At 34.7% G+C, this 26,939-nt stretch overlaps 1 protein-coding gene across 1 annotated transcript; it reads left to right on the top strand.

The window, feature by feature from the left end:
- Nucleotides 1-1,627: 1,627 nt before the first annotated feature.
- RTRAF (RNA transcription, translation and transport factor) lies at nt 1,628-25,399 on the top strand. The gene is made up of 8 exons (XM_044664739.1): nt 1,628-1,814; nt 3,444-3,568; nt 5,928-6,027; nt 7,578-7,664; nt 9,865-9,953; nt 10,811-10,879; nt 23,337-23,385; nt 24,990-25,399. The coding sequence occupies exons 1-8, from the start codon at nt 1,754-1,756 to the stop codon at nt 25,142-25,144; spliced, it is 735 nt and encodes a 244-aa protein (XP_044520674.1). The 5' UTR covers nt 1,628-1,753; the 3' UTR covers nt 25,145-25,399.
- Nucleotides 25,400-26,939: the final 1,540 nt, after the last annotated feature.

Raw genomic sequence — 26,939 nt, 5'->3', positions numbered from 1 at the left:
ACATCCAGTTTAAAGTGTCTAATAGGAGATTAAAAACTAGAGGTCAGGAGAAAAGTTGAGATTGGATAAGCAGATTTTAGAATCCTCAGCATAACTCTGATCATTTAATTCATGATAGCTGATGAGTTCACTTAGTAAAATAATATACAGGGAGAAAAGAAGAGGCCCTGAAATAGAACTTTGAGGAACATCTACCTTTACTGGGTTATGACCTGAATAAAGATCCAGCAAAAGAGGTTGAAGAATGGTTAATCAGATAAAGGAAAATCAGGAAAGAGCAGCTGTCACAAAAACCTACAGAGAAGAAATTATCTAGGAAAAGTAGGTGATTTACAGTATTTAAGACTGAAGAGAGATAAAAAAGGATATGACTGAGAAAAGGTCATTAGATGTGGCAATTAAGAGATAAATTTGGAAAGAGCCTTTTCATTAGAAGTATGATATTGAAAGAGTCAGAAGAGAAGGAGCGAAAGTGCCTTTTGCTGTCCTTTTCAAGTTTAGACAAAAGGGAAGAGAGGCATGGGACTGGAGCTAGCCTAGATGAAGGAATCAAGGAGGGTTAGTTATTTTAGGACAAGAGAATCATGACTGAAGATAAGTGAGAGTGTGGGGATGATAGACCAGGCAATCTACTGGAGAAGATGGAATCTACTGGAGAAGATGGGATGGAATCTTTTGTGCGTGTAGAGGAATTTGCATGAGCAAAGAGAAAGGCTACCTGGAAGAGACAGTGGCAGAAGGCTTTTGAGTGATGTGAGATGAGGAGAGAAGATGCTCTTGGGATATGGCCTTAATTTTTTCAGTAAAATGGAAAGTTAAATTCAGTAAAATAGAAAGATTAGAATACAGGAGAAGGCCATGAGAGCCATGAGTGGTTTGAGCTGGGATGAAGAAAAAAATTGGAAAAGCTTCTGCGGTGAGGGAGATAGTGAGTAATTTAGGGTGGTGTATAAAGATTGCCTTGTTGCAGTCAGGGCCCATTTAACATTACCGGCACAAATATTTCTAATGGATCCAGTCAGTATGGTTTAATGATTTTCTCCATTTTTCTTTGGCAGCACTGTGAGTAGGTGGGAAGGCGGGATGATGGAAGTATTTCAGGATAGGATAAGATCAGAAATAGGATAAGTAAGTGATCACCAAAGAAGACAGTATAGTTAGATTGGAAGGGGAGGAGAGCGTAGCAAGTATAAAGATGGCTTGTGAAAGGTCGAGGGATTGCAAGTCACTATGAGGACCAAGAACGGAGTTTTAAGATTGAAAGGCAGGCTGGGAGGTGAAATGACAATAGATTGTGATAAAATGAGGGAATTTCAGAGTTCATAAACAAGGTGAGATCCTAGAGGAGAGGGAGCACCTTCTTAGCAACGTGGAAGAAGGGTAATCCCATAGCAAGTCATATTCACATAAAGCAACGTTTTCACTGTTAACACCCGGGTAAAACTATATTAGAATTTCCTTATTCCGCCTCTTTGTCTATTGTTCATTTCGATAATTGACAATAAAGTTTATTAAATGTTGCGTAACTCGTCTCTAGCCCCACCTTCTCACGCTGCGCCGTGATTGGTGAATTCCCGCAGACTTCTGGCAGTTGCTGAGATGCGGATTCGCTATTGAGCTTGTCACTCCGAAGATTTTCTGGAGTCAGCTTTGCTTTTGCCTCCTTGCTTCAGCTTCTTTTTTAGCTGCTGCTGCTGCTGCTGCTGCTCCCTTCCCCTCGCGTGCCCTGACGACCAAGCTTGAAGCCGGTACCATGTTCCGCCGAAAGCTGACAGCCCTCGACTATCACAATCCAGCCGGCTTCAATTGCAAAGGTGAGGGAGAGAGACGGCTGAGGCTCAGTGCGGGCCTTGCTGGAGTTAGGCCTGGGTATGAATGCGTCACTTGTACTGGGCAGGACCCTACCTTTTCTGTGTACACACATACTCTTTTGACTGCTGCCTGTCCTCACTAGGCTTTCCTTCCCACCTTCTCCACACACTTCTGCCTTCCCCTTCGGGCCATCCTTTTACTATTTGATTTCTGCAACCCTGCAGTCTGGACTCAAACTCCCTGCTAGGCCCCTTCACCACACATTTCTATCTGTCTTCATTTCTCTTTGTCAGTCCCACGAAAGTAAGCCCACTTCTCTCCCTTCTAAACGAAAAGGAACAAAACAAAACAGAACATGCCCAAAGCAAGTATTTCCCTATCTATAAAAACAGATTATTGGGTATTAATCGAATGCTAAGAAAACTTGTGATGTTCGGATATAAGTGCTGTGGGGAGATAGGATCGCCGCCCAGAGTAATTTGAGGCGTCTTTACATATATGCAAACAGAACTAGAGAGCAAGGCAGCATAAAATAAAAAATACATTATAATCACACAATAAGAACATCAGTAATGTGTTTATTGTGTTACCGAAAGCAAAGTACAAAGGAAGTTGAAGGGAGAATGCATAAAATATTAAAGAAAAAAAACCATTTTGGTACCCACAGGAGTTGTCCATATCTTTTGGCCAATTTAAGATTAATAAAAGAGAAGAATCCTAGTATAACACTTAAACATCTTAAGATCTTCATAAATCAGCCTTCTGGTTCTTTTTGAGCCTCAGTTTGTTTCATCTGAAAAACGAAGATAAATAATACTTTTCTCACAGGGTTGTGACTATTGCAAAATTTGTAAAGTACTTTGATGATCTTGAAGTGCTATATATACATTCTAGCTATTCTTGCTATTCTAAACTAATCATAGTGTTTTGATATGCAGAAACTTAGAATATTTTAAATAACTTTGTTATTGTATATATATGTATATATCTGTTTAGTAAAGTACTCAGAATATTTCAGGAACAATTTTTAATTAGAGATTCCTTCACACTTTCATACCATCTTTCTGATTCTTTTGTTTGGAAGTTTTTATTTTTCATTTTTCATTTCATTTCATTTTTATTTTATTTTTCATCTCAGTGTCTATTCTTTGGATTACAGAGTTGGCTTCTTACTTATGACTTTAGCTGTTGCTTTACCTAACTCAATTATACTATTATATGTTATTTTAATGTCTTATTGAACTGCATATTCCTCTCCATAGTAAAATGCACTGATTAGGACTAAAGACTTCTTACAGTAATCTTTTCTCCGCTAATAGTAATACTACTAGTAATAATAGTGAGCTTCACTAGTAGGCTCATACTACTTTAGTTTTGGGATTTTTTTCCCTATAGCTTTTTAGGAGTTTTTGGTTTTTTCTTTTTTTTATGTTTTCTTTCTTCCATTGTTTTGTAATACATATTTATTATTAATATCCAAGAAGAACATAATAGAATTAGAAATAGTGAAATAATTTGTATAGTAATGATGGCTTTGCTATAAGAAGATGCACATTTTACTATCACTAGTGCTCCTTATTTTGACTTAATTAAAATCTTGTATTCTGATTTGTCCACAATTTTTGCTGCAGATGAAACAGAATTTAGAAATTTTATTGTTTGGCTTGAAGATCAAAAGATCAGACACTACAAGATTGAAGACAGAGGAAATTTAAGAAACATTCACAATAGTGAATGGCCCAAGTTCTTTGAAAAGGTAATGAATGAATCACTGGGTCAAGAAGGTAAACATATATTTAGAAATAAAATTTAATTTTAAATTAGGAATAATAATATATTCATTCAGCTTTGGAATGGAGACAGATTCTTATCTGTTAAATGGGTAAAAGATAGACTTGGAGTTGGAAAAAACCTTAGATACCATTTAATACAGCCTCATATAGCCTTTGTAGATGAGAAAATTGAGACAAATTTAATTTGGAAAAAAGATTAAGAATAATGAAGCAGGTGATAATGATTAAGGAAACCCATAGTAATTCAATTATACTATAGTAATATTGCTTAAAATCTTACTCTTAGTTTTTGTTATGTTTATTTAGATAAAATGAAGTTAAAACAACTAAGCAACCTAATTTTCCAGAGGAAAACAAAAATAATAACTAATTGATAACTTTGGAAAGTTAACAGCATGTAAACAAAATAAGATTTAAAGTTTCCATTTATTAAAGCCTTCAGAAACAAAAAAATATAAATCTTTGTGTTAAAAATAAGGCTGTCTGCTCATTTTAAAAAAAATTTGTTTGTAGGTAGAATTAATGGCATTAGAGGTTTTTTGGAGAAACATTTGCTTCACCTGCTTTGAGAATCCTTAAATTACAAAGCTGAATGCTATAATTTTTTTTCCATATTTAGTAGTAGTTGAATTGACTCACATTCATTGTCTTACCTTTGTGAATATCATTCTCACTATGTCTTGAAAAACTCCTAATAAGGCAGCAGGGGACATGACCATTTTATGAGTATTCTAGGGTGACTTCCAGGCTCAGAATCCATATAGGACACTGACCCTGTGATTATATTGTACATGTGAAATACTATGCTTGTATATATCATATAGTTATTCTTTTATGTTATTTAATCACATTTTATTGGTCATATTTTGTAAAGGTAAAGAATCCTATCTTTTCTGATTTAATAATAATTCCCTCCTCCCACCACCCCATCCCAACTTTTTGTACAATGGGAATTTGGTCTATACCTGTGATTTTATGTGTGTGGAGAACTAAAGTGGAACATTTTTCACCAATTCAGGTTAGCAACTTGGCTTTAATTTATACTTGCAGAAAGTTTCTTAGGATACTAAAAGGTTAGTTGATGTGCAAGTGTTTGTATAGCTAGTGTGTTTCAGGGGTAATACTTGAACCCTTAGAGTCTTCCACACTCTTAAGACTAGGTCCACATCCACTGCTGCATATTATTTCTTCTCCACTTCCTTATATCCCCACTCCTTCCCATGAAAGAATTATCTCATATCTTCTCTTGCCTTTTTGACTAACTCTTGGTATAAGAGACTCAAGTGTGATTTTTCTTTTCTTCTTTAGCAGTTAATTTTTACATTTTTTTCCTCCTTATTTGCAAATCTCTCCTTGACTTTTCAACTATACAATATCTAAATACCCAAGATGACCATTCTTTAAGGGTTTTTAAACCACCTATAAGATGGCTAAGAATTTAGTGTTGGAAGAGATATTAAATATTCTATATTTTTATAATTTTTTACTAATGGTTTTAATTTCATTGGAGAACAACCTATTGATATGTTGCTAAAAGTTATATGCAAAAATGTGGCAAGCCCATTCTGTTATAAATTTAAAAAAGTATTTGCGGCCATCATCTGGTTTCTATTTCATATTCATATACTCTATCTCCAACTTCTCACAGCCACGACTTGGTAAGAGAACATATCTGAGTATTAACCATGTGTCTTCCAAACAATGGGTCAATATTTCACACAGAATCATAAAATTGCATAACTAAAAGGGACCTAAAAAACCATCTATTCGTAACTGTATCAAAAAAAATCTGCTAAAACAAACAGGTAAAGTGGTTATCTAGTCTCTTCTTGGAGATGTCTTGTGATGGGGAATCTATTTTGGGAGACTTTTGCTATGCCATTTCCTACAAGAGACCTATTCTTAATTCTTTCAGTTTTTTTTTTGTCCTCCAAGCCATATTGTATTTCCTTTTTGTATTCATGTTTCCCTTGACAGAATATAAGCTTCTTCCATAAGTCAAGGCCTTTTTTTTTTAAATATTCCCAATACTTGGTGTAATGTCTGACATTTAATGTTTAAATGCATGTTGTATAAATGAATGACAATAGGGCTATAGTGAAGAACAACACTTAACCTGGATGTCAAAATTCTATAGTGATGATGGTATTTTGTTGTTTTAATCCTTCATTATTTAAGATTTATATTATGTCCTAGATGATTAATCAATACAGAATTGTTTACTTAAATATAGAGGCTATGGCTTATTTATGTAATTCTGATTCTTGGCTGTGTTACCATTTAACTGGTGATAATGAAACAAGCTTTTTTTTTCTTTCTCAGTATCTCAAGGATGTTAACTGCCCTTTCAAAATTCAAGAGCGACAAGAAACAATTGATTGGCTTCTTGGTTTAGCTGTTAGACTTGAATATGGAGATAATGGTATGATTTTTTTCCTCTTGTGTTTTAATCATATATTCAGTGATATCAGAGTCTTTCAAATATATATATATATAATTTTTTTAACCCTTATCTTTGATCTTAGAATCAATATTGTATATTGGTTCCAAGGCAGAAGAACAGTAAGGGCTAGGCAAATGGAGATTAAGTAACTTGCCCAGTCACATAGCTAGGAAGTATCAGAATTCAGATTTGAACCAAGGATCTCCTGTCTGTTGGACTCTCAGTCTCAAGCCACTTAGCTACCCCCTTAAAAATAATTTAATTGCTTTTATTTGAATCCTTTTTTAGATCTGTTTGGAAAAGCTTTTATTTCTTCCTTCTTTCTTTGATCCCACTGAGAAGTTACGGTTTTCTATCAGAAGAATAAAATCTTATTCCAAAAAATCCCCATTATCAATGGAAGTTTAAATCACTTTTTATTATTTTGTTGGCCCTTACTAGAGGCACTGTAATCTATTATAATGGAGTGAGAGAACTTGGGTTTGAATCCCATCTCTTTTATTTAGTACTCTTAGTGACCTTGGATCTTATTTTTATCATTGTAAAACGAAGGGGAAAGGAGTGAAGTGAACAAGCATTTATTAAGCGCCTACTATGTGCCAGGTACTGCACTAAGAACTTTATAAATATTATCTCTTTTGATCCTTTCAACAATTCTGTGAGGTAGGCAGACATCATTTAAATGACTTGCCCACAATCACACAGATATGCAAGAATTAGAAACTGCATTTGAACTCTGATCTCAACTCCAGGTCCAATGCTCTATCCCATATGCTAAATAGATCCCCCTATCATAAGCAATTATGACTTCTAAATTCTATATGACTGCCCAGCTCTAAAATTGTGTTCCTATGATGCTTCCAACCTCTCACTACATCATCATATCTTATAGATTAAATGATATATGAACAGTGAAAAAATATTTCCACATCAAAACCAAGCCTACAGTTTAATTCTTCTGACTTCATTTAATTCATTAGTAGAACAAATAATGTCATCAAGAAAATGAATATTAGAAAGTGAAGATGGAGTGGTCATGTGGTTAAGGGCAGAGGAAAAATTATAGAAGGCCTCTAGCATAGGCCAATAACCTAGGGAAATAATGGGAGGCCATGGATAAGGGTCACATAAGCCATGCAGGCACAATTCAGTTGCAATGTGTGTCTTGAAAGGAACTTCAGATCAGTACATTACATATATTTGAATATTTGAGTTCATCTCAACAAATTTGAAAACATTGCTAGACAATGAAGATTTTGAGACCAGAACTTATAAACTAAGCTTAAACCTTGAAAATTCAAATGTTAAAAATAGTGGCAATAGAATGTTTGATGTAAATGTTGAATAAATTGTATATGCATTTAGTTTCTATACTCGGTAAAGGTGTGTTGAGTTATTACCTTAACTTTTATTTTCTCCAGGTTAATTTTTCACTTTTCCTAAGTGAACTTATATGGCATCCAACTTTAATTATTATGTTATTACAGTACCTCTATTATGAGTAATTAATTTATGCGCTTTTTTTATAGCTGATAAATACAAGGATTCCACACCTGATAATGCTAAAAATACTGACAACGCAGCTAAAAATGTAGAGCCTCTGATTAATTTGGATGGTAAGTGTATAGCTGAGTAAAGATTATTCGACGTCATTAATTTAGCTAAAACATTTTTGTTTTAAAATTTTAATTAAAATTAAATCTTTTTTCTAACCTTATTTTAGAACAAATGTAGAACTCTTCAAATAGGTAGAAATTGTTCTAGGATAAATAAGTATTTCTTTTGGGTTAAAGTTATTATTATTATTATTAAAGTTTTTAATACAGTGGTTTTCTGAAAAATCTTATCTTCAAGATATTTCTTATGAAGTAGTAAGCCACTTCTCTTTTTTTGTTTGTTTTTGTTTGTGTAAACCCTTACCTCTTAGAACTGATACTTCTAGAAGTGACACTTCCAAGGCAAAAGAGCAGTAAAGGCTAGATAGGCATTTGGAGATAAGTGACATTCTTAGACTCACACAACTAGGAATTGTCTGAGGCTAGATTTGAACCCAGAACCTCCCATTCCTAGATCTGGCTCAGTAACAAACTTCTAATTCTTTTTTCTTTCTTAGGATGATCTCAATTTTGTCAGAAGGCAAAATGGCATTTATTTTTAAGTAAAATCAATTGACCCGTATAAGAATATATCTGACTTCTATGAAGAACATTTTAAACAAAAGAGCATGATTTTGGAAGGAAAGACTTCCTTTTTCAAATCAATTAATAGCACCAAAATAATGTTTATGGATAGCAAGATGCCAAAACATTTAATGGATTATTTCTCTGTAGACTGCTTCATTACGTAGCTGGTTTACCTTGAATGCCCAACCTTAAGAGTTTTAATCACTGAATGGGTTTGAGGGAAAGGACCTACTTATATGGTGAATCTAAATCAGTGATTCCCAAACTGGGTGCCACCACCCCCTGGTGGGTGCTGCAGCGATCCGGGGCGGGGGGGGGTGATGGCCACACTTTTTTTGTATTACATTCTATTCTGAGTTCAATAAATAGTTTCATAATTTCCAGGGGGCGCTAAGTAATATTTTTTCTGGAAAGGGTGCGGTAGGCCAAAAAAGTGTGGGAACCACTGATGGTTACAAGCATACATAGTGGTATTAATATTAAAATGTTAGTATGTAAGGTTCAGTTAAATCATTTAAAATTGATTTCACTTTTTCCATTTGGTTAATTACATATTTTTTCCTAAAAGGAAATGGAATTCTTTTTTTTTTAACCCTTATTGTCTCCAAGGCAGAAGAGTTGTAAGGGTAGTCAGTGGGGGTCAAGTGACTTGCCCAGGGTCACACAGTTGGGAAGTATTTGAGGCCAGATTTGAACCTAGGCCTGTCTCTAGGCCTGGCTCTCAATCCACTGAGCTACCCAGCTGCCCCCATGGAAATGGAATTCTTATCTCAGGTAAATTAGAGGAGACTTAAAATAATGTATCCTTCATTAAAATCATATATTGAATACTCATAAAACTATTCAGAACACAAATCCAAGCTAAGGCAGAATACATTTTTTATGATTACATGTTATTAATTATCTTCATTATTACATGTTATTATCTTCACCATGAGAGAGGGAAATGAATGGAAAATGAACATATGCAAAATAACTTGAGATTTTCAGAAAAGAAACACGTTGGAAAATATCCTGTTCTATGATATTGTGATAACTTTTTGTTGTTGGAGATTATTGAAATCTGTTTTTATCTCAAAAATAATTAGATTCCAAGTAATTTAATTCATTGAGGCTCAGACTATTGTTTAGGTACACTTTTGTGAGGGTAACAGATAGGTTTCACTGATTCATCCTCTTGTTACCTTTTAGTCATGTTTTGCTTTTTACTGTTTTTTGTTGTTTGTTTTAAATGAAGATTCATAACAAAATAAGTAATATACCAATACCTTCTTTTTGACATCTGTTTTATGAATTGTCATTCACATGAAACTAGATTATATTGATGATTTTGGAAAGAAATGTTAATGAAAAAACTACTTTAAAATGTTTTTTAGAAAAAAGGATTACTCAGTGTAAGTAAAATTAGATTTGATGTATGAACATCATTGAAAAAAAGCCAGTAGCTTTACTATCCATCTTGGTGGTGGTTTAAATTTTGTGTCTTCTTTTGGGTAATTCTTGGGTAAGAAATTTGATTTGCCTTTTTTTTTTTTTTTTTTTTTTTAAGTTTCCAGCCAAGTGGTTATCTAAATCTGTATTATGCCCTTATATTTAAATATGAAACCAACTTCAGTATATATTTATTTTTCAGTGAATAATCCTGATTTTAAAGCAGGAGTAATGGCTTTGGCCAACCTTCTTCAGATTCAGCGTCATGATGATTATTTGGTAATGCTTAAGGTCAGTTAACATCCTTAAATTTAATATTATGAGCAAAGTACTATTTGTATCTTCAAAAAAAAATATCTACTGGTCATATCTCTGCAAAGTATGTGATATTCTCTTTTCTGAAAGAAACCAGATAAGTGAAACAGAGATACTATAAAATTAAAGCACACACACACACACACACACATATATATATATATATATATATATATATATTGGGCATGGTTCTACAATTTAGTAGCTTTAGTTTCACTAATCAATAAATAAGATCTATGTATAGAAATAGGTGTGTTGGAGCCCAAAGGTGAAATATGATTACTTATCTATTTAAGAACATGTATTATGGTGCAGTAGTCATTCTGTGTCCTTAGGCCTTTATGCTACCCTTTATAGTTTCATACGTTGCTTGAAAAAAGTATGATTAAAAAACATTGTTTTGAATTATTTTCATTATGATTAAATGTAATCTGTTCTTTAAAATGCCTATATTTTTATGATACATAAAAGATCTCTTTGACTTATTATTACATTCATCTCTTTAATAAACCAAACTAGAGAAAAACATTTTCACAACAGCAACAGTTTTTGTATGTTGGGAGTGGCAGTGGGAAGTAGGGTAGGGATTGGAATGAAGAATTTAAACTACATATTATAGTCCTTTGTTCTCAACATTGATGAATTTAGACTAATACCCATAAGTTGTGATGGGTAGTGCCCTGGTGCTGTTTGTTGTTCATCTTTCCTACTAAAAGAGGACCAGTGACATCATGTGCGTTTATCTACTGAGTCTTAGAAAGAAAGGGATGACATGCCATTTAATTTACCATCTATGTAAAAAAGAAAGATTGAAAAGTTTTTATATCTACTAGGCAATTCGCATTTTGGTTCAGGAACGCTTAACTCAGGAAGCAGTTGCGAAGGCAAATCAGACAAAAGAGGTATGTGTTATTCTCTAAATTAGAAATTAATTATATTTGATAACAGTTTCAGATATTATATTAAGTAAATTTTAAAAATGTTTTAAACATCTGTGGTAAGAGCTGTGCTGGTTTTATGTGGATGCAAGAGGCACAGAAGTGTTTCAGTTGATGATCTGCCATTCCTACATGTTGAGGTAGGTTTGGGTTTATATTCCCCTGAGGTGTCCATATTCTCTAATTTCTCTGCTGTTTATGGAGACTTTATATTGTTTTATGCATCTCCAGTTCCCCTGGACATTTTAATATTTTAGTTGTGGAATCTTTCCTAGACAATTTTTGGGACTATGCCACCAAGAATCGAGATGTGATAGGAGCTGTACTAGTTTTATATGGAAGGCTACTATAGTTTAACAAATGGTATGGCTTTTGTTTCTAGGAATGAAATTTAATACAATTAAATGTTAAGAGTCTTTCAGAGTTGTTTTTCTCTATGTTTTTAACTTTGTATAAATGGTTCTCACTCTGCTCCTTATTTCCTTTGTGACTATCCAGTTCATCGTTTCTTTTGGTAAAATAATATTCCTTACATTTATATACATAGCACTTTTTGTTTAGCCATTCCCTGACAGGAATACAACCCCTCACTTTCTGTTTTTGGCTACTACAAAAAGTTGCTGAATCATATTTTTGTACTTACAGGTCCTTTCCCCCTTTTTTTCATATCTTTGAAGCCTACTACTATTAAGTGATATAGTTGATCAAAGGATATGCTTTCTAAAAGGTCTAGACCAGTGGTTCCCAAACTTTTTTGGTCTACCGCACCCTTTCCAGAAAAAATATTACTTAGCGCCCCCTGGAAATTATGAAACTATTTATTGAACTCAGAATAGAATGTAATACAAAAAAAGTGTGGCCATCACCGCCCCCCTGGATCGCTGCAGCACCCACCAGGGGGTGGGGGCGCCCAGTTTGGGAATCACTGGTCTAGACCAATTCACATTTCTACCAACAGTTCACTAGAATACCTTTTTTCCCCCACAAACTTTCCCACATATGTCATTTTCCTCTTTTGTGATTTTTGCCAATCTGATAAATGTGAGTTGGAACAGCTTTAATTTCCATTGTAATTTACATCAAAGATGTTTTTAATTGACATTTTCCTAATTATTAGTGTTTAAACTATTTTTTTCGTAAGATTGATATTTTGGATTTCTTCTTTGAAAATTGCCTATTCATATTCTTTGATTATATTGATGAATGACTTAAGAGTTATAAAATTGAATCAGTTCCTTATATATCTTGGATATAAGACTTTTTAATTAGAGTACTTCTTGCCAATATTTTCCCTCTTGCTACCTATTTCTAGTCTAATTTTTATTATAATAAATTTGTTTTGCAAAACCTTTTAAATTCTGAATAAACAAAATTGACCATTTAATCTTGCATGTTCTCTATAATTTGTTTGTGAGAGGACTTTTTTTATTTGGGTCACATATCCATTTGGAGCTTATCTTGGTGAATGGTGTGAAGTGTTGGTATAATCTTAATTTCTACTTAACTACTCCCAGTTTTCTCAGCAGTTTATGTCAAATGAGTCCTTTTTCCAATTATTCCAATTGTCTTTGGGTTACTTTAACACTGTGCCATTGTGTGTATATGTTGTTTATGTAATCTGTTCCATTGATCAAGCTTCCCATTTATTAGCCAGTACCAAATCATTTTAATGCTTTCTACCTTGTAGTACAATTTGATATCAGGACACTCTTCCCTGCCCCTTCCTTCTCACTATTTATTTGTTTCTCTATCTGACTTTACTTTTTTTCCTAGCTCTATAAAATATCCTGTTGAGAGTTTAATTGGCATAACACAGAATAAATAAGTTAATTTAGGTAATATTGTTATTTTTTTATTATTAACTTGATCCACGATGATGAATGTATCTCCAATCACTTAGGGCTCTGTTTTCTGCAAAGAATGTTTTATGGCTAAAGTCATATAATCTTTGGATGACTCTTGGTAAATATACTCCCAGATATTTTATAAATATTTAGTTATTTTGAAAGAAATGTCTTTTTCTAGCTCTTTTTGGGTTTTATTCTTTACATATGGAAATGCTGATGATTTATGTGGATTTATTTTAGATCCTTTAACTTTACTGCTTATTAATTATTTAAATTTATATTTAGTTGACTCTTTAGGGTTCTCTTAAGTTCTCTAAGACTGAATAATCTTGTCATTCAACAAATTTGTTTCCTGTCTTATTGTAGTAGTTGGCACTTTGTGCACTCTGTTAAATAGTACTGGTGATAACAGGTATCCTTGCTTTGCCTAGGATCTTTTGGAAAGGCCTGTAACTGTCCTCTATTACATGTAATGTTTATTTTGGGATTTAGATAAGTATTATTTATTATATTAAGGAAAGGCCTATTTACTACTATTATTTATATGTTTTAATAGAATATTGGATTTTATTAAAAAGTCTTTTCAGCATCTAGTCCTATAGTCAAATGATTTTAATATTTATATTATCATTATATTTAGTTTCATTACATTGAATGAATCCTGTCAATATTGTCAGAATCTGTTTTCTAATTCATTCTTTCTTCCTTTTTGTTTTATGAGCAAGTTCAACCAATTCACATTTGGTTATTTTTGTTTTGGGGTTTTTTATCTTCTTCAATAAGCATTAAAATAGTACAAGATTATCCACTCTTTTTAACCTCTATTACCTTTGAAAATTCTAAGTTTCTAAGAAGACATTTGTTTTTTGCTTATTTTAACATGTAACCAATTTGTCTCCAGAAATTATTTTTAATTAAACAAATTGTATACACTTGTACAGGCTTTTTCGTAATCTTCTCTCCCATTAAAGATCTATTTTTTTTCCCCTTGTAAGATTATCCTTAGTTTTTGCTAAATAGGTTGTCTGCTTAAAAACCTTTATCTCTTTCCTTTTGGAAGATCAAGCTCTCGGTTTCTTTATAATGGTAGCTATTAAGTTTTGGTTCTTATTGTATATTCTTGGAACTTGAATTCTTTTTTGTATTCTTATTATTTTCTTTGACTTTGAAACTATATTTTGACTGTAACGTTCCTTTCACTTGTTCAGTTGTTTTTCAGTCATGTCAGATTCTTCATGATCTCATTTAGAGTGTTAGCCACTCTAACTGAGGCAAAACAAGGTTAAATGACTTGGCCAGGGTCACAGAGCTAGTAAGTGTCAGGCCAGATTTGAAATCAGGAAGATGAATCTTTCTGGCTCTAGGCCCTGTGATCTATCTACTGTGTCACCTAGCTGCCCTAAAGGAGTTTCCAGTTTTGGATTTTGCTCCAGGTATGACTTGTAGACTTTTCTATTTTTACTTTCCCTAAAGGAGTTTCCAGTTTTGGATTTTGCTCCAGGTATGACTTGTAGACTTTTCTATTTTTACTTTCTCCTATGGCTCTAAGAGTTCCAAACACTTTTCTAAACAAAGTTTTAAACAAATATAAATTTCATTTATATTTTGTCAAATTATGGTATTCTGGTTTTTTTATTTGTATTTTTCAAATAGTTTGATAATTCTTCGGTTATGTCTCCTTAACCTGGCTTCCAGGTTGATTGTTTTTGAGATTATATTTCTTATATTTTCTTCTTTTTTCCCCAATCATCTAGCTTTGTTTTAATATTTCTTACTATCTTAACTTGCCTATTGAAATTTTCAAGGCATTCACTTCTTGAGCAAAGTTTTCTAGTCTCTTTTTTTTTTTAAACCCTTACCTTCTGTCTTGGAGCCAATACTGAGTATTGGCTCCAAGGCAGAAGAGTGGTAAGGGTAGGCAATGGGGGTCAAGTGACGTGCCCAGGGTCACACAGCTGGGAAGTGTCTGAGGCCAGATTTGAACCTAGGACCTCCCGTCTCTAGGCCTGGCTCTCAATCCACTGAGCTACCCAGCTGCCCCCTCTAGTCTCTTTTCTAGGGTATTGGTTTGCCAGTTTTTCCTTCCTGACTCTTCCAATAGGTTTTATTTCTTCTAGGTACTCTTGTAGTCCCTTGCAGCCCCCAAACTTTTTTCTCTGAGGCTTCATGTATTGCTATTTCTTTTTGGGATTTTACCCTCTAGGTGTCTCTGAAGCCAGGTATTTTCTCAAGGTGATTTGAATTTGCCTCTCTTATTGATTTCATTATCTGGGAAGGGGCCCTAAGTATTTGGGTCAAGTTCCAAAACTTCCAGACAAGGTCTTAATTTGAAAGGCCCAGATTAGGCCCTTCCTTCAAGAGATTCTGAGTATACTTTGTTGTTGAACTGTTGAATTCTGGAAGTGTCTCTTGCCACAGGAGCCTCGTACATTTCTTTGCTGTTGACTTTTTTTGGAGTCTTTTCCCCCATGTTGCTGGACTCAAGAGCTACTTCAAGTTACTTGATTCTGGCCATAGGCTGGATTTGGTCTAGAGACTTTCTCACAGTTAGTCTTAGTCCAGTAAGACCACTAATTCCTCACTTGAAACACTTCCTAAATGCCTATAGGCTACTTTTTCTGACCTGGCTTCTGTAGTCATAGATATGAAGGAAGGCTTAAGGGGGACTTGAGCTACCTTCTGCTGTTCTAATCTTAGACAGAAAGTACCAGATGCATCCAGAACTTCCAGAAGCTTTCTGGCCTCTTTCCTATACCTTGTCCTATACCTATTTCCTATACCTACCTTGTCTATCTCAGGGCCTCCTTAGAACTCCAGAATCCACCCTGGATCCTTTCTATCTTTTGCCACAGTTCTTTCCCTGTCTTACCAGAGCAATATATCTATATCATGATGGAATGTTTATGGGGGGAATTTAGGTTTATCTGCATCCTAGAATGCCACTATTTGCCCATGATCCTCTAGCTATCACAAGTGTTACTATATACCCCTTGGGCATGTCACCTAACCCCACTAGGCTTTGTTTTCTTATCTATAAAATGAAGGGATAGGGGGAAGCTGGGTAGCTCAGTGGATTGAGAGCCAGGCCTAGAGACAGGAGGTTCTAGGTTCAATCTGGCCTCAGACACTTCTCAGCTGTGTGACCCTGGGCAAGTCACTTGACCCCCATTGCCTACCCTTACCACTCTTCTGCCTTGGAGCCAATACACAGTATTGACTCCAAGACAGAAGGTAAGGGTTTAAAAAAAAAAAATGAAGGGATAGACTGGATTGTCTCCAAAATCTCTTCTAGCTCAAGTTCTATGAGAGAATTGATGGAAAACACCCATGTTTTCTTGGTTGCATTGGTACTGAATGTTGCATATGCACTTTTTTTGTATTAAATTTTATTTTATTTTCTCCAATTACATGTAAACACAGTTTCCAACATTTTTCAAATAATATTGAGTCTCACATTCTCTCTTTCCCTCCCTCCAGCACCTGGTCATCTGTCTCAAAGATTCTGCATGTGCAATCATGTAAAACATTTTTTCCATATTAATCCTTTTGTGGAAAGAAACTTAAAAAAATTAAGAAAGTGAAAAAAAAGTTTGCTTTGGTCTGGATTCAGACTCAGTTCTTCTCTGGAAGTGTGTTACTAGAGTAGCTGTTATTCACAGTTGTTTATTGTAAAGTATTCCTGTTTCTGTGCAGTGTTCTTCTGGTTCTGCTTATTTTACCCTGCTTCATTTCGTGTAAGTCTCTTCAGGTTTTTCTGTACTCCCTGAACCAATTCTGTTGACTGTAAGGTTCACATGCTTTCCTCCCTGTCTCCCCCATCTTCTCCTCCACTGTGAACTCATTTTCATGACTGTTTTATATGCAATAATTTACATGATTCTTTTTTTCCCCTTCTCCCTCCTCCCAATGCATTCCTCTTCTTCATGCCTTAATTCAATTCAATTTAATTTAATTTTTATTATCATATTCATCTCACCTTTGCCCTCTGTATATTCCTAACTGCTCCAATAATGACATAGTTCTTTGGCATTACAAGGATCATCTTCCCATGTACACAATTTAACCTTATTGAATGACTTTTGAATCTCTTTCCTGTTTACCTTTTTATGATTCTCTTGAGTCTTGTATTTGCGAGTCATATTTTCCATTCAGCTGTGTTCTTTTCATCAGGAATGTTTGAAAGCTCTCTATTCATTGAATACTCATTGTTTGCCCTGAAGGATTATGCTCAGTTTTGCTGTATAGGTGATTCTTTGTTGAAGTTCTAGCTCTTTTGTCCTCTGGAAAATCATATTCTAGGCCCTCTGATCCTTTAATATAGTAGCTCATAAGTCTTGTGTATCCTTACTGTGGCTCCAAAATATTTGAATTATTTCTTTTTGGCTGCTTGCAGTATTTTTTCTTTGATCTGGGAGTTTTGGAATTTGGCTATAATATTCTTGGGAAATTATCTTTTTGGGATCTCTTTCAGGAGGTGATGGGTAGATTCTATTTCTATTTTGTCCCCTGTTTCTAGAATATCAGGGAAATTTTGTAGTCCATTAATTCTTAAATTATCTCCACTGGATTTATTTTCCAGGCCAATTGTTTTTCCCATGAGATAGTTCATATTTTCTTCTGTTTTTTTAATTCTTTTGACTGTAATTGTTTCTTGATGTCTCATGAAGTCATTACCTTCCACTTGCCCAATTCTAATTTTTAAGACATGATTTTCTTTAGTTGATATTTTATGCTTCTCATATCACTATAGTTATCCCAAGTATTCCTGTCCTTCCCAGAAAGCCATTCTCAATATGAGTCTTTTTTATAGAAGGAAACCTTCCATACACACACAAAGGGAATCAATATATTGAAAAAGTCCAAAAACATGTGTAACACCTATGGATCTCCTACTTCCATGAAAGGGATCAATGGGTATGTCCTCAAATATTTTTTCATATGCGTCCTACTTGATCTTTATAATTTTATTAAATTTAACTTTTGATTTTTTAAATATTTTATTTTTTCCACATTATATGTAAAAATAATTAAAAAAATTTTTTTAGTGTTTTGAATTCCAAATTCTCCCTTTTCTTCTAACCCTTCCTCTTTACTCTCTCCCCATAGGAGGATAATCTAATAATAATTGTTGGGGTTCAGTAGCCCCAACAAATATATATTTGTGGGTGAACACTCAGAAGGGAAGTTGAAGACTGAGGGAGAATGGGTGATTAGGGAAAAAGAGAGGGGAAACAATAAAGGAAGAAAGACTCAGAGATTAAGGATTCAACAACCTTGGCTCTAGCGTTTCTGCTTCTCTGATGGTGGTGAGAGAAAAGGGACACAATAAAGAAAGAAAGTCTCAAAGACAAGAGAATTGCAGCAAAAGCGTAGGCTAGGTGGAATTGAACCCTGGTAATAAAGAGCTTTGGTGGTGAAGAGCTTCCTGGTGTTCAGGCATACTAATTTTTATTGGGGTTACAAAAAGGAAGGGGGAGAGAGACAAAGGTGGTCTGACTAGTTAGGTAATCCTCACAAGATGCACATTGTGGATCCTAAAACAATAGATTTAGCTAATGCCCTAAATTAAGAGTACATATGGCCTAAGGCATATGAGTTTGATAGCTATATTAATCAATTGTTGTTGGTAAAACAAAGATAGATATCTGGTCAGTCTTCTGGAGTGTAGGCCTTAGGGCTGGGTCACAATTAGACAAGGTTAAGTACTGAACCAAGGGCATAGAACTTAGCCTGATAAAAATGAGCACTTAGCTCATAAGTGTGGGTTTTTTTGAGTACCCCTAAAATATAATCAAGGTTTATACATGTCTGGACTGCTACAATAATATATTGTATAATAATAAGTAATATAAAATCTAATGTAGATTTTACATGGACAGTTATATAAAACATTTTTCCACATTAGTCATTTTGTGGAAGAGATCTCATATTAAAATAAAAATGAATTTATAGTATATTTCAGGCTGCATTCATACTGCATCAGTTCTTTCTTAGAGGACAGATGGCATTTTTCATCATGAGTCTTAAGAGTGTCTTGAATCACTGCATTGCTGTGAATAGCTAGGTCATACACAGTTGTTCATCAAGAAATATTACTTTCACTCTGTACAGTTTTCTTCTGGTTCTGCTCACTTCACTTCACATCAGTTTATATAAGTTCTTCCAGATTTTTCTGAATTTGCTTGTCATTTTTCACGGCACAATTGTATTCCATCACTATACCACGACCTATTTAGCAATTGTCCAATTAATGAATAGCCTATCAATTTCCAGTTCTTTGCTACCACAGAAAGAAGTGAAATAAATATTTTTGTACAAATAGATCCCTGCTCCCCTCACCTCCCCATTTACTTTGGGATACAGACCTAGTAATGCTATTGATAGATCTAAAGGTGGTTTTAGAATCTTTTCAGCTTAGTTCCAAATGGCTCTCCAGAATAATTGGATCAGATTGCAATTCTACCAAGAGTGTATTTATGTCCCAGTTTTCCTGCATCCCCTCCAACATTTGTCATTTTCCTTTTCTGTCACTTAGCCAGTCTTATAGGTGTGAGGTGGTACCTTAGAGTTGTTTTAATTTGCATTTCTCTCATAAGTAGTGATTTATAGCATTTGGTACCTTAGAGTTGTTTTAATTTGCATTTCTCTCATAAGTGGTGATTTATAGCATTTTTTCATATGACTAGATAGTATAAGGGGGGAAAATTATGAGACTGGCTGTAAATTTAATGGTTTTATTCAATCTGAAAGGAGTAAGGAAAAAAGATAAAGGAGAGATTACTTTCCTTACTTCTCCATTTGTCTTGCTATTCTGTAACTGCCATGTGGACCCCCTAGCTAGTACCAAACACATAAGACAAGAGAGTAAAATCCACTGTTTATCAAACTTTTTCTCTTCCCACTGACTCTCACACATCACATCTTGAGAGCCAACTGTGGCTTTCTATTTTTGCCTGGGATTCCCAGGATAGGTAGTCCAGAGGACATCCAGCCTGCCCCTATCTCCAGTCTTTTGACTATTGCTGCCTTTTTCCAGCTGACTCCAAGAGGCTCCAAGGCTGCCATTCTATGTGGACCTAAATCCTTTCAATTTCCTTCACACAATCACTTTGATTCTTTGTCTGAAAACTACCTGTTCATATCCTTTGACCATTTATCAATTTATAAATTTGAGTCATTTTTCTATATATTTGAGAAATGAAGCCTATATAAAAAAGACACTTGCTGTTACATTTTTTTCTGAGTTTCTCTTTTCCTTCTAATCTTGGCTGTATTAGTTTTATTTGTGCAACAAATCTTTAATGTAATATAATCAAAATTACCCATTTTATCTCTTGTAATGAATGTTCTTTATCTCTTATTTGGTTATATATTCTTCCTTTATCCATAAAACTGACAGTTAAACCAATCCATGCTCTCCTAATTTGCTTATGGAAGCATTCTATATGTATAAATCATGCATCTGTTCTGACCTTATCTCAGTGTATGGTGTGATGCTGGTCTATATCTAGTTTCTGCCATACTGTTTTCCAGTTTTCCCTGCAGTTTTTGCTAAATAGAGTTCCTGTCCCATAAGCTTAGATATTTAGGTTTATCAAACACTTCACAAATTAGATCATTTCCTACTATGTACTGTGTATCTAATCTATTCCATTAATCTACTTCTCTATTTCTTAGCCAATGCCAGATTGTTTTGATTATCACTTTTTTTATAGAACAGTTTGAGATCTGATACTGCTAAACTATCTTCATATTTTTTCATTAATTCCCTTTTGTTCTCCCAGATAAAGTGTTGTTATTTTTTATAGCTTTATAAAATATTGTTGGTAGTTTGATGGGTATGGTATGGTAGAATTGTCATGATTTTATTGGCTCACCCTACCCTTGGGCAATTAATGTTTTTCTCATTGTCTAGATCTGATACTTTATTTTTATGAAAAGTATTTTATAATTGTATTCATATAGTTCCTGAGTTTGCCTTGGCAGGTAGATACCTAGGTATTTTATATTGTTAAAGTTACTTCAAATGGAATTTTTCTATCTTTTTGCTACTGAATATAAAAATATTGAGGTTTATTTTGTAGCCTGCAACTTTGCTAAAGTTGTTGATTGTTTCAATTAGTTTTTATTTGATTCTATAGTATTGTCTAAGTATCATTTGAAAAGAATGATAGTTTTATTTCTCGATTTCCTATTCTAATTCCTTCCTTCCATTTCTTTTTCTTCTCTCAAGCTAGCATTTCTAGTACTATATTGATTAATAGTGGTGATAAATCAGCATTCTTGCTTCACCTTTCATCTTTTGGGGAAGGCTTCTATCTTATCCCCATTACGGTTAATGCTTCCTAATGGTACTTATCATGCTACTTATCATTTTAAAGAAAGCTTCATTTATTCTCGTGATCTCCATTGTTTTTTTTTTGTCAGTTGTTTTTTTTTTTAACCCTTGTACTTCAGTGTATTGTCTCATAGGTGGAAGATTGGTAAGGGTGGGCAATGGGGGTCAAGTGACTTGCCCAGGGTCACACAGCTGGGAAGTGTCTGAGGCCGGGTTTGAACCTAGGACCTCCTGTCTCTAGGCCTGGATCTCCATTGTTTTTAATATGAATGGGTGTTGTATTTTGTCAAAAGCTTTTTCTGTGTCTATTGAGAAATCTATATGACTTCTGTTGGTTTTGTTATTGATCTGGTCAGTTATTAACTTATTTTTGGTGCAGTCCTCCTGGGGAGGCTCCATGGTCTTTGGCTGCCATTCTTCAGAAGTATTCAGAAAATGAAAAATTTGCTGTTTTTCTTAACACTTGTTATTCAGTCATTTTCAGTCATGCCCAACTCATCATGACCCCATTTGGGGTTTTCTTAGCAAGGATACTGAGTGGTTAGCCATTTCCTTTTCTAGCTCATTTTACAGATAAGGAATCTGAGGCCAACAGGGTTAAGCGACTTTCGCGGAGTTACAAAGCTAATAAATGTCTAAGGCTGAACTTGAACTCAGGAAGATGAGTTTTCATGATTCCAGATCCACTATGACTATACCCATCTAGCTGCCCAACACTAACACTATTAAGCTTTAGAAATACTGTTCGAACTCAGATGGAACTGGTCCTAGTGAAAGCCACCTTGATGTGCTTTTAATAATAGTAGCATTTATATAAGCACTTTAGGTTTACAAAGTAAACCTTATTTTATCAGCCTATCTCCACAACAAACCTAGGAGATAGGTACTATTATTATCCCCATTTTCATGTAAGGAAACCGAGGCACATTGAAGTTGAGTAACTTGCCCAGAATCACAAAACTAGTGAACATCAGGCAGGTTTTGAACAGGTCTTTCTAATTCTAGTCCTTCATGCTTATCCACTATGCCACCTCTACTGGGCTTTGTTGCAGGCATAAAGGCAAGGATATATGAGTTGTACTCTTATAGTCATTCTTTAGAGCATCCATAGGCCTTACTTTCAAATTTGTAACTTCAGCTCTGACTTCTGAGCTCTAGATTCATGTTTCTAATTCCATATGAAACATTTCTATCAATTGTTAATTAAAACTAAAAATGTCTGAAGCCAAGTTATCTTTCTGTTCTGTTTCCTAAAAGGCCTCCTCCTACGATTTTGTGATTTCCTCCACAGAAACACCATTTATTCTGGACAATATCTACTAGGACTATTGTAACCACTCCTTCCTCTTGAAGAAATTTCACTTTACTCTCTGGGACCTTCCTGGGCTTTGACAAACCATCTCTGTCCAGCTCTAGGGTTATTTTGCTTCATCCCATACCACCACAAGGCCTCAACTAAGGCTTTCCCACTGAGCCTTAAAATATCCTCTGGGGCAGGCCTCTGGCATCTACTCCAGGACTTTCTGTAGTGTTTCAGAGACCATCCCTTAGACCAGACTCACCTTCTCCTACCAACTGCTTCCTAACTGGACTCATGCAAGGGATGACTTTTCCTGCCTTTGTCTACTATGAGGTACATTTCCTGAAGTTTTAAGGAGCACAACACTAAACTGTTTTATCTCTTATTTCCCTCATTGAATTTCTTGTCAACAATAGTTAGAGCCAAAGGTTTACATCCTATTTCTGTTGCAGTGAGTCTGAACCTCTGGCTGCTAAAGTATAAACCCTGTGTTCTATCTCTGACCATTCTCATTCCCCTCAACCTTGCTCCTCCCAATTTCTAATTCCAGTTCTTTCTACTGTGCTTAATGGGGAATACCTGCTCTGTTATTTCTTTTTTTGTATCTCTGAGCTGATCCTTCAGCTTGGACTTGAAAGGAAATAATACCAAAATTATTGTTTGTTTGACTAAGAATGTAAGAAATATTAGGAGAGCAATAGGTAATTTTAGTTTGTTATTAGTTATATAATTTGGAGTTAAGTCCATGTTAGCAAATGAAGGTCATCTTTCTAAACTCTCTTTTATGAGTAATAAAAATATAATGGAAAGAGAAATGTTACAATCATGCAAATATGGGTAATTTGCCATGTTTTTGAGCTGTCAGATCTTATTTCTGAAGTAGTGTTTTTCTTAATAAGTATAGTGTTTCTTATTGCCTATTTTTTTTCTTTAAAGGGCTTGCCTGTAGCTTTAGATAAGCACATCCTGGGTTTTGATACAGGAGGTGAGTGCAGTTTTTTTAAACAACTTGTCTTAATTAAATATAAATTTCTATGATCATATATGTATGTCACTTGTCATCTCTGGGCCTCAATTTCCTTAACTGTAAAATGGGGTTAGACTACATGAGGGGGTTATGTTACATGATGTCTATAGTCTTTATGCTCTACAACAGTGATTGCAAAACTTTTAGAGGGGAAGGGGGAGCAGCCTTGCTCCTCATCCCACTGGCTTTCTAGTAATGAACTCTGGTGAACTCTGTGCTATATAAGGATGACATTAGAAAATAAGTATTGTTTTATTAGTTTAGAGATAAGAAGTAGAGAAGCTGGCTTGAGAAAGAATTGGAGTTTTAAACAGAGCTGAGAGAGTGTGTTAATTTCAACTGTTGGCAGTTATAACTGTTATTCTAGGGGGCAGCTGGGTAGCTCAGTGGATTGAGAGCCAGGCCCAAAGATGGGAGGTCCTAGGTTCAAATTTGGCCTCAGACACTTCCTAGTTGTGTGACCCTGGGCAAGTCACTTAACCCCTGTTACCTAACCCTTACCACTCTTCTGCCTTGGAGCCAATACACAGTATTGACTCCAAGATGGAAGGTAAGGGTTTAAAAAAAATAATAACTGTTATTCTATGACATTTACACTCTCTGGGTGTGGCATTCCAGGAATGGGCTTCTGGCAGTTGACAGAGCCACACGCAGGTTCTTTCTCTCTCAAGGCTAGAGAAGGTAACATCTTTGCCTCTATCTCTGTCTGAGTGAAAGACTTGAAAGAGTGGAGTGTTTTCTTTTCCATCTCGGGAAACACTATTCATTTATCTGTTACTGTTTATAGATTGGTTAAACTCTGAAAAGACCAAACAAAACCTCATCTTTGGTTTGTACTCTGAGTCTGTTAAGGCTCAGAGTCCTAGGAGACTCAACCAGCTAGCCTTGGTTATCTTTATAATAACTTAAAGGTGAGGTTAAGAGTTATAGTGGTTAGGTTTATTTAGAATAGTATAAATTTGTTTAGTTAAATCAGGGAGGATTAGCGTAGCCTGTGAACCCCAGGAGAAGCTTTTCTTTATGGGTCCTGGGAGTTTATTTGGGTGGAGTTAGAATCCCTTAGAATTAGAAATCCTTTTACCCTTATATATTTTAAATAAAAAGTTTATTTTCTGTAACAAGAGTCTCTTTAGCTTTTCTTGTGCCTACCCCTGAAGGGAAGTTCATCTTTGAGCTTCACTTCACTTACCACTGAAGATACTTTGATGACATCTATCAAAAGTATCTAGAAACACAGCAGGTGTGCCAACAGAGAGGGCTCTGAGTGCCTCTTCTGGTACATGTGCCATAGGTTTGCCGCCATGGCTCTAGAACCATGATCCTAAAAATAATTAGGATTTGTGATTTCATATTATCCACTGAACATAAATCATTCTGTTTCTTTGTAGGGCATGTAGAATGTTGACATATTATTAAACTTCAGCATGTAATGTATATCTGATAAATTTTTTAAAATACTGATTGAAATTATATTTAGAGATTATTTATATTGTTATCATTTTAAACATAATTTACTTAAGATATACACATAATTGCAATATCTTCTTTTTTGATTAAATTAGATGCTGTTCTTAATGAAGCTGCCCAAATTCTTCGATTGCTACATATAGAAGAACTCAGAGAACTGCAAACAAAAATTAATGAAGCCATCGTAGCTGTTCAAGCAATTATTGCTGATCCGAAGACAGACCATAGATTGGGAAAAGTTGGAAGATGAAGAAATTTAGAATAACAGCCTGTCATCTTCTTAGGACACCTAGGAACTATGCATAATTCTGGCAATGTATTTTTAATTGAATGTCGCTGTTTAGGGAAGGGAAAAAACCAGAAAATTTTGAATTCTTACCATGTTGTGTTTTCCTTTTAATAAAGTTTGAAGCAATGAACATGTTCTAATTTGATTATATATTAAGTACTGCAATCATCTCTTTTGAATTTGAGACTTCATAGAACTTATAATTTTATTTCCAAGTTTGTCCTAAACAACACATTAAGTCTCACTCATAGGAAAATGTAAGTATTTTATTAAAGTAATTCAGAACCTTTGAATAGAAATATGTCTTATAAGCATACATGAATGTAACTTTTTCCACTATGGGTATAGAAGTACTATAAAATACAAATTGAATCATTCTTAGCACCTTCTTATATAAATACTAATAGAAATTCACTGATGCTGAGGTAAAGAGACCGTTGATATTTGGAACTTAAAAAAACTTAATTACATTGGTTTTTCCCATTAATGTTACTTATATAGCCTCTTAAATGCTTAAGATCTTTAGGATTTTCTTTTCTCTTTTATTTTTAACCCTTACCTTCCATCTTAGAATCAACACTATCTATTGGCTCCAGGGTAGACAGTGGGGGGTTAAGTGAAGTATCTGAGGTCAGATTTGAATCTAGGACCTCTCTTCTCTAGGCCTGGCTCTCAATCCATTGAGCTATCTAGCTTCCCCCCTAAATTTTTTTTAAATGCATATTTTAGTTAAAAGAACCTATAACTAAAATCAATCTATGGATTCTTTAAGCTTCAAATTCAAATGATTTTACTATAGTATCTAGATTTTTAAATGTTTTATAAGCAACACTTAAAATTCTGTTCATAGCACTTAAGGAATCTATTTTTTTCTTTGCAGAATCAAAATTTTATTTTTGGAAAATACAGTAGTAAAGATTGAGGTATTGTGTGAAGGGATCTTCTGTGGTCTTACCTGTGTCCCCGGACTGCTAGCTTTACATCACGTGAGTGGACATCACATGAGAGCACTTCAAGCACAGGTCACAGGGGACAGGGACCTAGGTACACAACCTGGAACATAAAGGTTATGGGTCCAGGGTAAAGGAGAAGATAAAAGAGGGAGTTCCAGGAAGTAGGCTCACTCTGCTCTATTCCCTTGGGGGCTGTGGTGGAGGACTGTGGCTGAGAGAGAGCCATGTAGAGAGCATCTGCATGGTTAGATTAGAAAAGGCTAAAATCTCCCTCTATATGCTCTCTATTTCAAGTAAATATTAATAACTGTATGGAAACTAAGAACCAGAGAGTGTTAATTTAGTTTTTACAGTATAATAAAACTTTCCTACGATACACTTACTAAACTTTGCCCTCTAAAAGGTCATTTTGTTTCATATCCAGAAACTAGCAGTGGCCTTTATTTTTTTTTTCCATTTTCTTCACCTTCCAACAAAATAGTCTTCAGGTTTAAAATTCTCTCATTTAGAATTCATAGTATATCACTTTGTTCCTATAAAGAAAAGAGAGAGAGAGGGAGAAAATAGTTATTTTTTCACTCCCATATTGTTGTGTTGAAAGGGAATATAGGGAAATTGACCCCTTTTCATGTAGTGTGTCAGGGAGGAGAATTCAGTAACTTAGTAACTGCATGGCTGTAGACTTCTTGATGGGTGATTGGTATTCATGTATTATTGTAGCTGGCAGTGACTCACAGTGGGACTCCCATCATCAAATAGTATATATGCTAAAGAAAAGTTAGCTCCTATCTTTGAGACAATCT

The sequence above is a fragment of the Gracilinanus agilis genome, chromosome 2 (genome assembly GCF_016433145.1).
Source record: "Gracilinanus agilis isolate LMUSP501 chromosome 2, AgileGrace, whole genome shotgun sequence".
NCBI lineage: Eukaryota > Metazoa > Chordata > Mammalia > Didelphimorphia > Didelphidae > Gracilinanus > Gracilinanus agilis.
The sequence above is the reverse complement of the archived record's forward strand: the minus strand, read 5'-3'. Positions and strand labels throughout refer to the sequence as shown.